Raw genomic sequence first — 16,072 nt, forward strand, 5'->3', positions numbered from 1 at the left:
TATTAAACCAGACATAGTTCCTTTGGGTCTACAAATTGGACAGTACCCCCAACAGAACCATTTTTAAAAACCTGATACTTTGCGTTCATTTGCTCTGCATTTTACCAGATTCTGTCATCAACATCAAGACATGGGACCAGTTTCCACAGTAACGAGCACCATAATGTGATGTCCCGTCAGCTGTGAGGTGTGGTCAGGAAGAAGGAAGCCGCCCGTTACCTTGGGAACTCTGGCTCAGTCGGGCTGAGGAGCGGGTGACGCGGGCAGATGGCCGGGACGTGCCGTCACTCTCTGAACTGTCTGTGTGCTCGAGATCTGTAGAAAAATCGGAATCTTCGGTTCCATCTGAACTACTGCCTGCATTCCTCTGTAACACCACAGATCCAAACATTAGCACAGAAACATTGACTCTGTGGGTTTGACTTAACACTGGAAAAACAATGAACTGTGATCCTGAAAACACCAAGTTCAAACCTAAGAAAGGATTCCACAGCCAACCTTCCTTTATGTAGAGCATTTAAGTGAAACAACCTACAAATAATGCACCCTTATTAAATAAACACAGAAAGAGAATTCTTACTGTATTGTCGTTAATTCTGAAACAAGTCCATCTGGAGGTCAGTACCACAAACTGGAAAGTATTCTACTCAGAACAGCCTGGTTGACATAACCATGTACTTACAGAAAGTCCAGGGTAATGAGAAAAATGTTAGTACTGGACCCCACTGAAATTCAGAGTAGCTTTTGTACAAAGTCTCCATGAATAGCTATTACATTTTTAAAAACTACACACTAATTCAAAATGTCATGGTCCACAACTCTGATCCCAAAAGAACTTCAGGAGACAAAGAGTAACATTCTTCTTTCTTATCTACTTTTGAAGTTTCTCCACATGAATGGCAAAAGTGCTTTAAGAAAGGGGGGGAGGGAGTGGCTTGCACCTGAAGACTCATAGGTATGCAAAAACAAAAGGTTTTTAAAAATCATCTTTTAAATTAGTAATTATTTGTCAATTGTTAGCCTCCTGAGGCATGATTAACCATAAAGAGAACTTTTATCAACTGAGCATTAACACTAGACCTTTTACTAAACCAGAAAGAGAAATGTATTTGCTAAAAAAATAAAAAACAAAAAAACACCAAAGTTTCAAATTACAAGTCCCCAATTCTTTATTCAAAACCCTTAGGAGCAGCTGTGTTTAGAATTCATAACTTTTTAGATTTTTGGAAAGGGAATAATTTGCGTATATGCTGCAAATAACACCCTTTCTGCAGCAAAATATGTAAACAATCACACTAAATGAGACACACGAAAACTCAGGACAGTTTAGGACAGGTTTTGTCACCAAATAAGTTACTAAAAAATTTACATTTTCAAGAGCTCTTTGTATTTGGGAATTGAAGAAAGGGGACTGTGGGCCTATTCCAAGGCACCAGTACTATTCCTGCATTTGGTAAGCCTTAACATAAATACTACCTATCAATCAATGTACGTCATTTTAGGAGACATTAAAAAGTGTAAATATTTGAAAGCCTCTGTGAAGAGAAACATTTCTGCAGAAGTGAACAATACCACCCAACTTTCCAAATATTTCGAGTCTAATCTGCCCAGATAATGAGTGGAGTCCCCAGAGAGGGTCACAGAAAATTGATAGGATAAAAGGGGAATCTTAAAGGTCATCTAGTCCAATTACCCAGATATTTGAATCCCTGATCATCTCTGACCATCCCTTCCTGGCTTGACCGTAGAACTCAGTTCTTCTCTCTGGCTTTCACCAATCTACTTCCCATCTTATTCCAGAACAGACTTAATTGCTCTCCCACTTCCCTGACATTAAGCTTTGTATATTACTGCCAAGTAGAGAATTTACTAGATCCTTCTACAGTTATTTATATGTCTGTTTTCCCCATCAGACTCTGATTTCCTTAAGCCAGGGATCACGTCTAATTAATTTCTGAATCCCCAGCAACCAGCACGTAGCAAGTAGTCAATAAACATTTGTTGAACTGAATCGGATTTGTTCTGTAGTCCTGGCTCTGCCATTGCCTAATTGAGTAGCTTGGGGCACTCCAATAAGCCTCTGTTTAGCTGAGAAAAGAAGGGATGGGAGTGTCCTTAGGTGATCTCATAAGTCCCATCTAATTCTACAAAGTTTCTGATTTTACGAACTGCATTTTCTAGGCGCTGTCCAACTAAGGAAACAGTAATAATTACAGCTTAGGAGCAACAGGCCAGAGTGAGATCCCTTGGGAGTGGGCGCTGGTTGTCCACCACCCAGTCCTCTGCTTTGTTGTGTCCCCCGCGGGGAAAGGAAGGATGCTCCAAAACCCCGCCTCTCCTCCTATGAGCATCTCCAGACGGAAGGGAGGGGGATTCGTGCCACCCAATCGCGGCCCCGCTAAACCGCGCCCCCATAGGACAGATTGCCAAGCCCAGCCAATCAAGAGAAAAGGGATCGTCCTCTACCGCCAGTCGGAGAGCGGTGGGGCCGGGCCCAGACACCGCCCCCACACGCGGGGAGGTGACCGTTGAGCCCAAATGGGCGGTGTCACCAGCCAATCAATATGCTTCTAGACGTTTCAGCGACCAATTAACGAGAAGAACGCCTCCGAGCCAGGCAAGCAGAGGGCGGGAATAGTTGCAAGCATAGGCCGAGGCCAGGGTCGGGCCCACATTTTTCTGTTGGGTATGGACAGAGGAGAGGGTTGCTGAGCTAGGTTCGGGGGAGCGGGAAGTTGGAACCCAACCACTGTGAGGCGTGGCCAACTGCGTCACGTTGCTCAAAAGACTGTCCTTAGAAACCCGCCATCCCTCCTGTCCCGTTCCTCTCACCTTCCTTCGCGGCATTGCCGGCGGCTGCGGCCCGACGGTTCCGATTCGGGCAGCGGCGGCAGCAGCAGTAGGAACGGTGGCTCCGGCGGGCTCCGTGGCGGCCTCGGTAGCAGTCCCAATCCTGCGTACGATCCCAAGTGCCTCCTGCTTCACAGCGTCTACAGCCTTGTGCGCAGGCGCCGCGGGCTGAGGCGCTTTTTCCTCTACTTCCGGCTGGGGTTCGCGTCACGTGACGTTATGGGTCAGAGAGGATGCTGGGAGGTTCGTTCCTCCGCTGAGGCTACTGAGCGCCATTTTGGACTTGGTCAGGAAGTGACACCGATGGTGGAAACCGGGGTGAGCCGTGTTTAGTTAGGGGAATGGCACCCTTTGTAGGCGTGGGTAGCCATTCCTGTTTGGGGCAGAAGCCTGACAGTTGAAGTTAACGGTTCTCATCTTTACCTTGGGCAACATTTCCCTTCCCGGTCGTTTTAATTTCCGAAGTCGGGGAAGGAAAGCCCCAGAATCCATCAGGTTGCTGAGGTTTAACCCCTTCGTCGCCGAATTGGCTAAAGGACGTTTCCGTTTATGACATAAACTCAAAGTTGGGAAGGGATATTTTGCAGAAGAAACTATTTTTTAACAGCCATCCTGTGTGTCAAAGTGGTGAGAATGGGGGCTTGTGAAAGGAACGAAAGGGTAGCGTCTATTATCGGGAAGTTTCTTGTCTGGTAGAGGAGACATTGTCCTTGCCCTTAGCGAACAGCAAGTAAGTTAATCCGTTCACTCGCGAAAGGAGACAGAACCATTCTCCAGAAGCTGTAGCTCCAAAGAATTACCAATTTAGTTCTGTGGTGAGCACATTCTGTATGGGTTTGAGAGCCTTGGGTGGCCCGCAGGGTGAGAGAGAGAGAGAGAGAGAGAGAGAGAGAGAGAGAGAGAGAGAGGAGTTGGGGGAAGAGGAAGGAATATTTTTGGTAAAGCTGGAGCTCAGAAAGGCGTTGATTTTTAAATAATAGTGAGATTGCCTTGAAAGGAGAAGTTGTGGAAGATGTAAGGCTGGGAGAGTCATAAGAAAAGGCTGGGAAGTGGACAGCAGGCATTGAGGATTTAGCCTCGCTGGAGGAAAAGCCTTGAGAAGACCAAGGCTTGGCCCAGAGCGCATGGGTGGAATCCAGCCCAGCTCAGTCATTTAGTTAGGATCCTGGACCCCAGTTTCACCTGAGGCTAGCTAAGATGGAGATTTCCCCCTGGAGCTGAGCTAAAGAACAAAGCAGCAGAAGGTAAACATCTGATTAATGTGCTGAACAGAGGACTCTGAAGAATTGAAGTTCCAGACCCTTGGTTAGTACTCTCCTTGGAGATATCCTGGGCTGGTGTTAACACAGGCAGCTTTTAGTATTTAGTGTTTAGCTTTTAGTGTTTACTATAAATACCTCTGAATAATTTACTTAGGTTGAATTGCACATAAGAGCTTATTTGGAAAGGACTCCTGTTTGTTCTTCTTTTGTACCCCCTCAGGACTTAAGCATTTAATTTCACACTATTACTGTTATTTTGCACTTACTGGAATGTTCCTGAGGTTACTCTTGGATGTTGTGGCTCCCCGACTGTTGGTAAGGAACTCTAATGTTAAGAGCAGATATCATTTCTTTTATACCATCCTTAGTATTACCCAGAGCTGGGCTTCCCTGGTGGCACAGTGGTTAAGAATCCACCTGCCAATGCAGGGGACACAGGTTCGAGCCCTGTTCCAGGAAGATCCCACATGCCGCGGAGCAACTAAGCCTGTGCGCCACAACTACTGAGCCTGTGCTCTAGAGCCCGCAAGCCACAAGTACTGAGCCCACGCGCCATAACTACTGAAACCCGTGTGCCTAGAGCCTGTGCTCCACAACAAGGGAAGACACGGCAATGAGAAGCCTGTGCACCGCAGCGAAGAGTAGCCGCAGCTTCCTGCAACTAGAGAAAAGCCCACACGCAGCAAGGAAGACCCAACGCATCCAAAAATAATAAATAAATAAGTAGTACCCAGACCATGCTCTACATACAGTAAATTCTTGCTAGTCAATCAGAATATGTTTACTGTTTCACAGTCTGAATGTATAGCACTCAAAGATGGTGAAGTATCCCTCCCTAGAAATTAGTGTTTTAGAATAAAATCCTGACTTAGCCATTCAAAATACAAACACCAGCATTACAGGTGTTCAACATTAGTTAATCCCTTACACCAAATTTTCAAACACTGCAGGTAGCATTAAAAGAGTTTACAGTTTCCTTTAGACATGGTTCTTGTCCTGGGAAGGTGTACCCTCTGGCAGAAAGATGAAAAAACTAACACCAAGAAGGTAGAAATGTGATCGTAAGAAAGGTGTGTACTAAAGATGAAAGTCAAACAGTTAGGTGTGTGTATATATATATATATATATATATATATATATTGGCTGCATTGGGTCTTCGTTGCCGTGCGTGGGCTTCTCATTGTGGTGGCTTCTCTTGTTGCAGAGCACAGCCTCTAGGTGCATGGGCTTCAGTAGTTGCAGCACGTGGGCTCAGTAGTCCAGTAGTTGTGGCGCATGGGCTCAGTTGCTCCTTGGCATGTGGGATCTTCCTGGACCAGGGATCGAACCTGTGTCCCCTGCATTGGCAGGCGGATTCTTAACCACTGCGCCACCAGGGAAGTCCCTTTTTTTTTTAGCTAGGTATATTTAGAATGGGGAAGGGGAAATCCTGAAAGCTTTTTGCTCTCTTCCTTTCTTTTTTTGAACCAAACATAATCTTTACTTTGAGTTTTATTTTCGTCATGATACAGTTATTGCTCAAAGCAGGAACTGATGTTCGTTTCAAAGCCTTTTACCAGTTGCCCCCTGCCCATACTCGTACGCCAGACTTCACATGGGAAGCTCCAGTGCTTGCTCTTCCTGCTTTTATGCTTTCACACGGGCTTTTCTTCCTGCCTTGATGCATCTCGCAACCTTCTTTAATATTTACTTTCTTCAGAAGGTCTTTCCTGATTTATTCTTCCTAAGGTATTAGGGCATAATGATTTATGTTATTTTGCACTTACTGCTTTATGTGTACTTTTCCTTATACAGTTTGGTAGATGTTCTGTTTCCCTCTCTCCTTCCCTAAAAAGTAAGAGGAACATAACTCCTATTTGTTTTACTCATCAGCTCTTCTAGCGTCCAGTACAGGGTTTGATGTCAGATCTGGATTTGAATTTTAGCTCTGTCGCTTTCTGTCTGCATTGCTCTTGGACAAGTTATAAAATTTACCCGTGCCTGAGTTTTCTCATCTGTGAAGTGGAGATGCAAATAGCCACTTCACAGGGTTGTTATCAGGATTAAAGGAAATGATTGCTATAGAGAGCTTAGCACAGTTCCTGACAGAGTAAGTGCTCTTACTCTGGCAATAAATGGCTGTTGTTACTGATATTTATTATTCCAGTTACCCTAGTTATGGCAGTAACATCTTAATGTTTGTGAATATAGCTTTATATGGTCTCGATGTTTGTTTGCTTTTGTCTATTGAGCAAGATGATTACCCAGGCATTATATGTCAGGCATTGAGTCAAAGCAAGATGGATAAAACATCGTGTTTCCCCAGGCCAGTAAGCTTGTTGTTCCAAAACACTATAAGAGTATTAATGGAAAAATAGAAAGATGAGCAAGGTTCCGAAGTGCTACAGAGGAGGAAGTGGATGGTTTTATCAGGAGGGTTTAGGAAAGGATGCATAGAGGAGGTGAAACGACTAGAACTTCATAGGACGAATAAGTTTGCCAGCGGACAAGGAGAGTAAGGGCTTTCTATGCAGAGGGAACAGCATGTGCAGAAGCACAGAGGTGTGGAGCAGTACGGTGTGTGGATGACCAAGGGCATGACTGGATTTGGAGTGGTTGACATAAGAAGAGGCATGAATGGTTTGGGGAACCAGCTTATGCAGAGCCTTGAACGCCCTGCTGAGGAGCCTGGGCTGGAGGTGAGGGGGAATCTCTGAAGGACTTTAATCAGAAGAGTCCCACGATTAGACTTGAACTTTAGAGATCTCTTTCTGAAAGCTGTGAGGGGGACTGATCAGAGTGGCAGGGAGACCAGTCAGAACGCTTCCATAATAATACCCTTACCCAGAGCTGAGGAGGAACCAAACAAGGCAGTGGTAGCAGGGGTAATCTTTTGTGTATGTTCTTGTGACGTTTCTTTCTCATGACTGTATCTTGTCTCCTCAGTTACATTTGAAGCTCCCTAAAAGATCCCTCAATTTCCTTTCAAATGCTCCCCTTGCCAGTAAATGGTGGGTACCATATTTCAAATACAAAGTGTAGTTGTCCATTGTTTGCTTCAAAGGCCTGGGAGTTCCTGGAGGTTGGGAGCCTTGCCTGGCTGGCCACATCGTCTCCAGCTTCTCCCTTGCTGGCATCTAAAAGGGCTCAGTAAATGGGGTGGCCACTGCCAGGTGTTGGCTCAGTTAGGAAAGACTTGCACAGAACCAGCCACCCTCTCACCCCTAAGCCTCTTTTTGACCAGGAGGGGTTAGGGATAGCAGTTTCCTCTGTGTGCAGACAACTGTCCTGTAAGGTGGGGAAGCGTGCCTTGACCTTTCAAAGACAATGCTAGCGTAGCCAGGCCAATCTCGCAACTTCTGAGTAAAAGTATTGGCTTAGTCTCTGTCCCTCTGCAAGCATCTCAGAATTTGCTGATGTGACCATAATTCATATTAAAATCTTTTCACTCACAGCTGCCTTAAAAATAGTCAGCAGAAATAAATAAATAAATAAACAAACAAATAAGTAATTTTTTTTAATTGAAAAAAAATAGAGTCCGTGAGGTCATTAGTGGTCCCTCTTTCTTACTCTTGCTGGAGATGGCCTGGAACTTCTCTTACCTTCTTGGTCACTTGTTAATTTGGTCCTTGGATCACCTTATCCACCAGCCACCCCAGCCCCGCCCTGGGGGAAGGTATTGGACAGATCCCAGCAGGCTCAGGCACTGTTGCCCACCTCTGTAGCTGGGGTTGTAAATAACGACCAAAACTAAACAGTCAAATAGCTGCATTTTGAAAATTGCTAAAAGTAAAAAAAAAGTCACTCTGATCCTGATTCAGTAGCAGTTCTTCTCCCACTCCTGCCCTTCATCTCCCCCTTTCTTCCACTTATCTACCTCCCTTTCCCCATCCAGGCTCCCTAGGGAAGCCAATCTGAGCGCAAAGCCCTCATACAACGAAGACATCCTTTTCCTTAGTTGACAGGGCCAAAGCCTCCAGGGCTGTAGTTATAGTTACGCAAGCAATGTTGTTATGGCAGCAGAGGCCTCAGGGCAACATGTGTTCCTGGGTGGTAATTGGGTTTGCTTTAACAGACTGTCTCTCCCTGGGTTCTCCATGCCCAAATTCACTTATCAAGAAAACCAGGGAATTGCTGTTATGGATGGGCCTTCTTTTTTTATTTTTAATTCTAGCAAAACCAGATTCTTTATTCCCCAGGATGGAATGTGCTCAGTGATCATGGGTTGAGACGTTTTAGACTGCAGGCATTTTCATTTATTCATTCAACTTATGTTTATTGAGCATCTGATAAGTGCTAGGCATTGGGTAGGAGCTGAGTGCACGCTGTGAATAAACACACATGGTCTTTTCCTCCTCCAGCTGATGATTTAGGACAAGTGTGTATAGGAGGGGGCTGGGGGAGTATGATGTTCACCGGCACCAACCCCCTCCACCTTTTCAAAAGTTACTAACGCAGTATAATAACACTAAATAAGTGTCTGAAAAAATAGAAGACATCCTTAATCTCACTGGTGCCATAGAGCTATTTTTATTTTTTGCATATTGCCTTCCAATTTTTCTCCACATGTGTACCTTTTATTACATGTACACGTTTTTTTGTATAAAAGCACTCATTGTTTACATGAAATTTCATAGTTTTTACACATTCTCAATATTTCCCATGTTTCTCTGTAGTCCTCATAATTGTAATTGCCGTGTGACATTGCAATGTGGCCGTGCGACGCTGCAATGTGGCTCTGTGACAGTGTGCTCTCACTCCCCTATTTGGGATTATTGAGCGTCTTTTAAGTCAAATAATGCTGCAGTGAGAGTCTGCATGCATCTGTAGCTCTCCTGTTTTTATTTCTGCCTCTTATACGTTGCTTTATTTCTTTCCCCAAAGACTTGCCCAAATTTAAAGTGTCACCATCATTGTGGGAGGATACTAATTTTAAGATGTTCCCAGAACTGAGTGTTACCACTTAATAAAATCTTGCAAGTTCAGTAAAAAAATGAAAACTGCACCTCGAATGTGCTTTTCATTTTATTTCTAGTTAGGATAGACTTCAGTCTTGCATGTGTTTCTTTACTAGTCCTGTTTCCTCGTCCATGAAATCCTATGTATTACTCATTTCTCTACTGAGGTCTTGATGATTTTCTTTTAAGTTTGTATGAAGGAGCTTTGTCTGAGCCACATTCAGCTATGGAATCAGTGTTACTAAGAAAGCAGAAGATTTGCTTCATAATGATTTCTCTAGTAGTTTCTCCTCACTTTCTCTCTGGCTTCCCTGTTACCTCTAGTGGTAAACTCTTTGTCAAGTATGCATGCTATTAAGAAGGAGAATGATATTATGAACAGAATGTGTAGGTGACATGGATGAGAGCAGTGGGCAGGCAGGTTATGTCTTTCCTCAGCAAGAATCGAGGGGCCGCTTTAAAAGCTGCAGTCACTCTTGCCCACTATAGAAATTTTGAAGATGGTCGTGTTGACACTATTTTCCTGATGACCTAGGAGAAACTGAGTACTAGGAAAAAAATTCGCAAACCAGTCAACTTCAGGAGGATGAAAAATGACCCTGCCTTCTGCCGTTTGTAAACTGAGGGTCATTTCATTTGTTGGGAGATGCTTTCCCAGGAACTGGGGCCAGGAATGGTTCTCTCTGAGTCACTTACACATGCTCAATCTCCCTTGTGACTAACTGTACCCAAATGTGAATCAACTGCCAGGGTGAGGGATGCGAGCTACAGCTAGGAAAATAATTTCTCTATTTAAGGTAAATCAGCACATAACATGGTCCAAACTCACAACCCTGCTCTTCTTAGTCTTTCTGTAACCAACTGAGGTTACTGACCCAACCCAATCTCAGGGGTTAAGGATGATTTTCTGACTAGTCTGGAAATTACTTGAGGATGAGTGGGCATCTGGTCCTTTTTTTTACCTGCCTAGCCTTGCCAGTAGATGTCACTACACCAGACCACATTCTCCAAAGATAGGCCTGGAAGGAAAGAGAGGGCTTCAGAAAGGCCAAGTCCAGCCATCATGACCCTATTCTCCCATGGCTTCCATTAATAACTCCAAACTATCAGGGATATGTGTATACATGGTTCCAGACAGTACTAAGGCCTGAACTCAGAAGGCCAAGACCTCAGGTTCTGGGCAGAGTCAGAGTTCTTATCCAGAGGCCTTCCCCAGATTGGGTGGGGCACACAGCTGCTGTAGGAAGGGTGGCAGGGTGAGAAGACCATTTAAACGGGGGGGGGGGGGACACATGATAGACTTATCAAGGAACAAGAGCCATAGGCTTGGGGCTGTTCCAAATGTCACTGTGGGGCTGATACCTCAGGCAAAGCACTCCACCCACCCTCCACCCCTGCCCCTCTGTCCATACTGACGGTGTCCATCCCTTGCCTGAGGGCTGCCAAGCTGGGGCCGGTTCATCAGCTTTGGGCCTCCCCAGGGCCATCCAGACATAGCCACACCATGCCAGGAAACTTGGAAAGTTCCTAATAGTTCAGACTATCATTACTGTTCCCCTTCAAGACAAGTATAAGCAGCATTAATAATCTGGCACAAAAAGCTCTTCTGTAAAGACTTTGGTTCCATGATCTTCTGTAGGATAAAGATTGAAATTCTTACCTGGCCTGCAGTGACCTGCATGCTCTGCCCTTTGGTTAATTCTCCAGCCCATCCCACACAACCTCATTCTCTGTGCTTTAACCTCATTGACCTTCCTGCAATTCTCAGGCGTCCCCTGGTTCCTTCCACCTCAGGATCTTTGCACATACTCTTTACTCTGTCTGGAATGTTCTTTCCTCATTCTCTTCTTCACCTCTTTCCACTAATCCTTCAGATCTAAGGTCAAATGTCATTTCCTCAGGAAACTATTTCCCAAAGCTTCCAGACTAGACCAAAGCCCTTATTTCTATACTGTTATAGCACCCGGCGTTTTTCTTCATGACATTTGTCTCAGTTTATAATTATACATCTATTTGTGAGACTGTTTGGATTCTTTGCTTCTGTCCTCCCAACACATACCCAGACTAGGTGTCATGAGAGCAGTGTCCATTTTACCATTGCATTCTCAGCACCCAGCACAGTACATAGTGCTTAATAGGTGCTCAGTAACTATTGGATGTATGAAAGAATGGCAATAATGATAAATGAACGAAGTTAGACGACATAGCATTACTCTTGTACACACATTCATATAGCATTTGTATATGAAATATGGTGTCTAATTCTGGTCACTCAACGCCTAAGAAGACATATCAGAGTCCAAAGAAATTTATCTAAATTGGTCAAGGGGAAAATGGAGGTTACCATATGAGGCAAAATTTTAAAGATTGTGGCCTGGGACTGAGATCCATGCATATGAAAATATAAAGGGCTGGGCTTCCCTGGTGGCACAGTGGTTGAGAGTCCGCCTGCCGATGCAGGGGACACGGGTTCGTGCCCCGGTCCGGGAGGATCCCACATGCTGCGGAGCGGCTGGGCCTGTGAGCCATGGTCGCTGAGCCTGTGTGTCCGGAGCCTGTGCTCCACCACGGGAGAGGCCACAACAGTGAGAGGCCCGTGTACCGCAAAAAATAAAAATAAAAAAATAAAGGGGATAGATGCAGATTTATTTACCAAATCCGAAAAGTCAGTGCGAAGGAAAATCTTTCAAAAACTAGACTGTGGACTCCCCAGAGAAGAGACTGTGTGTTATTTATCTCTATATTCCCAGCACCTAGCACGATGCCTGGCACATAGTAGGAGCTCAAGAAATGTACGTTGAACTATTTTGTTGTTGAAGCTTAAAAGAGGTAGACTTGGGTCTGGGGATAAAGTAGAATATGATTTTCACTTGGGAAATCCCAGAGGCAGAAGAGTATGAATAGGGTCAAGAAGGGTTCCTTTACATGTATGGACAATAGCTATACAATAGACTATTTCAGGGACATTAGGGCTATTCAAGGCCCATCCCTTGACCTTTTGAGATCATCCTTATGGAGGGCAATTACCATATACTCTCACAAAATGCATCTTCTCTCCACCAGCAGGGACCAAACTCTAAACTATAAAAAGCATTGATCTCACCCTGCCTCACATTGTTATCTCCAGTGCCCTCCAGACTCTTGGGCACATGCCCCATTGGTTCACTGGGCATATTCTACTCAGGTTTTCACCAAAGAATGGAAAATCCCAGAAGGTGGTGCCCTTCAATCAGAAGTAAAAATGGCTGCATCTCTCAGGGCAACCAGAGCCTGGAGCTGGTATTCCTGAGCCCACAGCAGGGAGGCCAATAGCCCTGGTTCCAAGAATCCCTGCAACCAGCCTCCCTGGCATTTAGCCTTCAATCCCTGGCACTTACCCGCCCCGCCCCCCACCCCCGGCCCCTTAAGCAGGGACATTTCAAATAGTTTTTCTTAGAGCCATGGAGGATTCATTAAAAAAATAAATCCTCCAAAAGCAACTATTGAGCTGCTCATCCTCACTTATTTCTTCCCTCTCCCAGCAGTGTGTGGCTTAAAGGTTGAGGATTTGGTTGTGTGTTCATTTCCCAGCCAGCTCTGCTGGTCTCATCCTACCTGGTACCAGAGGGGTAAGGGCTGTATCTTCTCTCAAAGATGGGCCTGAAGGCACAGGCATCAGGAAAATACTTAGACTCTTGTCAATGGTGTGCTGATGCATCATGGAAACTAGTCCCAGGGGCTTCCCCTGTCTGACATCACCCCCCCCTCCCCTTCCAGCAGCCTATAAATCACTAAGGATTAAATACTGTCTGGAGGACCCTTCTCTCCCACCCCTATTCTGGGGCTCCCTGCCAGGCAGAAGGCTGCAAACTAAGCAGGGAGAAAAAAAAGAGAATGGGCAGCAGGCAGGGGTGCCCATCATTTATCAACCAAATGCAGCGGTCAGTGGCTCTTTCCAGCAGCTCTCTGGCAGGCTAGGCAGGCAGTGCAGCCAGTGTTTTGTGTCAAAATGGAGAGCACAGTCCGGCAAGAGTTCCCCTTATTTGGCTGTCCCACCCCGGACGTGGGGAGTCAAGGGGTGAGCCCCTTTCTTTTTTTTTGGTTTTGGTGGGTTCAGAATTAAACCACACTTTTGGTCCTGGATAGAGTCTGACTTCCTTCCCACCCTTTTCTGCCAAGTCTTCCCTAGGGCCTCCTCTTGTAGCTCCTCTTTTGACCCCAAGAAGAGCTTTCTCACTTTACTTGGCACCTTACAGAAGTTTCTTGAGAGTCCAAGTTCCAGAGCTCTGGCAGCCTTTCTTAAAGGGCAGCACCACCGTCCTACCTCCTTTGATCGTCTCTGGTTTCTCCTAAATGGAAATCTCCCAGCTTCCCCATCTCTCTCCTTCCCCAAGGTAGGAAGCTTGGAGAAAAGAAGTGCATTTAGTCCATGCTTTTTTCAAGGAGGAGTTCCAAAAACTGTTCAACTCCCTCACCAAGAACAGCTGGAACCTGCCAGACTAACCTCCATAATTTCTGAGCACTGCTTCTCTGCACTATAAACAAAATCAGAGTTCTAGAGAGTTTAGGGCCAGGGGAGGTGACGGGGAGGCAGGGAAGTGGGTTATAGGGTCTGGTCTGTATTCCTAACTCTGACCTTCAACTTCTGGGTAAGGGTGGACCTCTAGGTCTGCATCCCTCTGACCTAGTCCACTGAACCCCCCAGTAGTGGTTATACACAGTCTTTGAAAGCAGATGAACCTGTCTTCTCTAGCTAGATAATCTCCAATACATTTCCTAACCTTTCTGAGCCTCAGTTTTCTCACCTGTGAATTGGGGATAGTTACACCAACTGGATAGGATATAATAACTAAGACTGAGGGTTAAATAATATTATGTGTGCAAATTACTTAGCCTATAGGAAGCTCCCAGTAAGCAGAAGTATTCTTCTATGCCGTGTCGTTGGGGCACATGGTCTATAGCATCCTAACTATATTACCTTCTTTCCGAGGCCCTGATGTTAGTGTCTCCACAGGTGGCACAAGCTTCTTGGGCATTCTGAGGAATGCAGACCCACCACAGATTCAGAGATCCCAGGAAGAATTTTGGGGGAAGAATTCAAAATTGTGTGTATATGGCCAAAAAATTAACAGGGTTGAGATCTAGACCCTGACTTGACGTTCTGGGTAAACACCCAGTAGGTCAGAGAATTGGATGGAGCTTCTGGGTGGGACTTCCAATGAAGGTGCCAACTTGTATGATACTATCAGAGTGGCATGGAAGAAGTAAGACCAAGCTGCTTCCTACCCCAGCAGAATACACGCTACTTTGTAGATTACCAGGCCTTTGCCCAAGTTGAATAGAAGCAGGGGTCACAGAGGCCACTGGTGGAATGTACTGGAACATTCCAGGCCCTTCTGCTGCATAACAACACAACTCCTCGAGGCTTTGAGCCATCAGGGTCTTCCAGGAAGAATTGGATACAAGGTCCTCACCCTCCACCATGCATAGCAAGAAATCACCTGCTCTGAAAGGAGCATTATTCTAAGTGCCCCAAGTTACTAAGTGGGAGGAGTGTTAATCCAGCCCTTTGGGACTTTTTCACTAAATAGAGAGACTTGGCTGCCAAGGCCATTTTGTTGAGCCAGAATCTTCTTGTGGAATAGATGTGCTGGGTACAGGGTATCCACAGGAAAAGCCAGGAATAGGCTCCTGATCATTCAGGGCTGAAGAGTTGGATGGGATGTAACCAGGCTTCATGTTTTTTCAGTCAGAAACAGATTTACAATGAAGCTAATGAAACGTAAGAGTCAGAGCCCCTCACTTGCACAGAACCCTTCCAAGTCTTTCTCCCTAATTCTATAATTATTTTACTATTTAAGTTAAAGAGGAACCCCCAAATTATATAAGTATTAGACCTCACAGAACCTGGAGCCTTCCCTACTTTTAGTCTGCAGGGCTTTTATTTATTTTTTTTTTATAGTGTTGCTTTATTTATTATTTATTTATGTATTTGGCTGCGCTGGGTCTTAGTTGTGGCACGTGGGATCTTTTAGTTGTGGCATGCGGGATCTAGTTCCCTGACCAGGGATCAAACCCGGGCCCTGTGCATTGGGAGCGTGGAGTCTTAACCACTGGACCACCAGGGAAGTTCCTGCAGGGCTTTTAGCCTCAGCATTCAGGAGTGATCAGAAACATTAGTTGGAAAAACAACCAACATTGCCTCAACATCGCCGGACGCAGTGGCTTGCACTAGTAGCTGGCAAGAAATAACAGAGCAAATGGGTCCCTTTGCTCAGAATTGGGGAGAAAGGACAGACATATATAAAATGACTGAAGAGGAATTATGAAGCTACCCATAAGGTAGCACAAAATAATGGGCTAAAAACCAAACACTTAAGTCCTGGGGGCATCATTAGTGCCTCACAGGGTCAGTTGAGGAATGCTAGAAGGACCTGAGGTCTGATTGGAAGTTGAAGCTGGTGATGAAGATGGTGGAATTGCAGGGAGGGAGGGGGAATATCACATCCAAGTTTCAGAAGATAAAACTGAGGATGCATCTGTGGTGATATTTTGCAGTTGTCTCTTACAAAAGCCCTTTAGATAATATTCTTGGCTCTGAAAACAAGTTCTGAACCTATGCCCTAGGACTGAAGGAAATTAAACTACAGACCAACTTTCATATCACTTGTCCCTTCTGTTATAATATATTTGAACTGGATTTCATGGTACTTGATTCCTGATTTGGCGCATGGTGTGAGGGGAAGGGAAAAGGATTAGGTGTGGAATTAGATGAAGAATGTTTAGGGTATTGTAGCTTATTTGCTCCAGGGGTCATTGTATTTTTTTTTTTTTTTTTTTTTGCGGTACGAGGGCCTCTCACTGTTGTGGCCTCTCCCGTTGTGGAGCACAGTCTCCGGACGCGCAGGCTCAGCGGCCATGGCTCACGGGCCCAGCCGCTCCGCGGCATGTGGGATCTTCCCGGACCGGGGCACGAACCCATGTCCCCTGCCCCAACCACTGCGCCACCAGGGAAGCCCAATCCTTTTTTTTTTTTTTTTTAAC

The 16,072-nt window shown here is 45.3% G+C and overlaps 1 protein-coding gene across 2 annotated transcripts in view; it reads right to left on the minus strand.

Moving 5' to 3' along the window:
• The window catches only part of KAT7 (lysine acetyltransferase 7), a 30,859-nt gene extending 27,865 nt beyond the window's left edge, over positions 1–2,994 (minus strand). For both annotated transcript variants that reach the window (XM_082602665.1, XM_082602664.1), the window contains exons 1-2: positions 2,833–2,994; positions 220–367 (exon numbers count right to left, since the gene is read on the minus strand). In XM_082602665.1, the coding sequence (XP_082458791.1) occupies positions 220–367; positions 2,833–2,847 (163 nt within the window). In that variant the 5' untranslated portion in view covers positions 2,848–2,994. The remainder of the gene's footprint in view (positions 1–219; positions 368–2,832) is intronic.
• Positions 2,995–16,072: the final 13,078 nt, after the last annotated feature.

Source organism: Mesoplodon mirus (genome assembly GCF_964341445.2).
Source record: "Mesoplodon mirus genome assembly, chromosome: 18".
NCBI classification, from domain to species: domain Eukaryota; kingdom Metazoa; phylum Chordata; class Mammalia; order Artiodactyla; family Ziphiidae; genus Mesoplodon; species Mesoplodon mirus.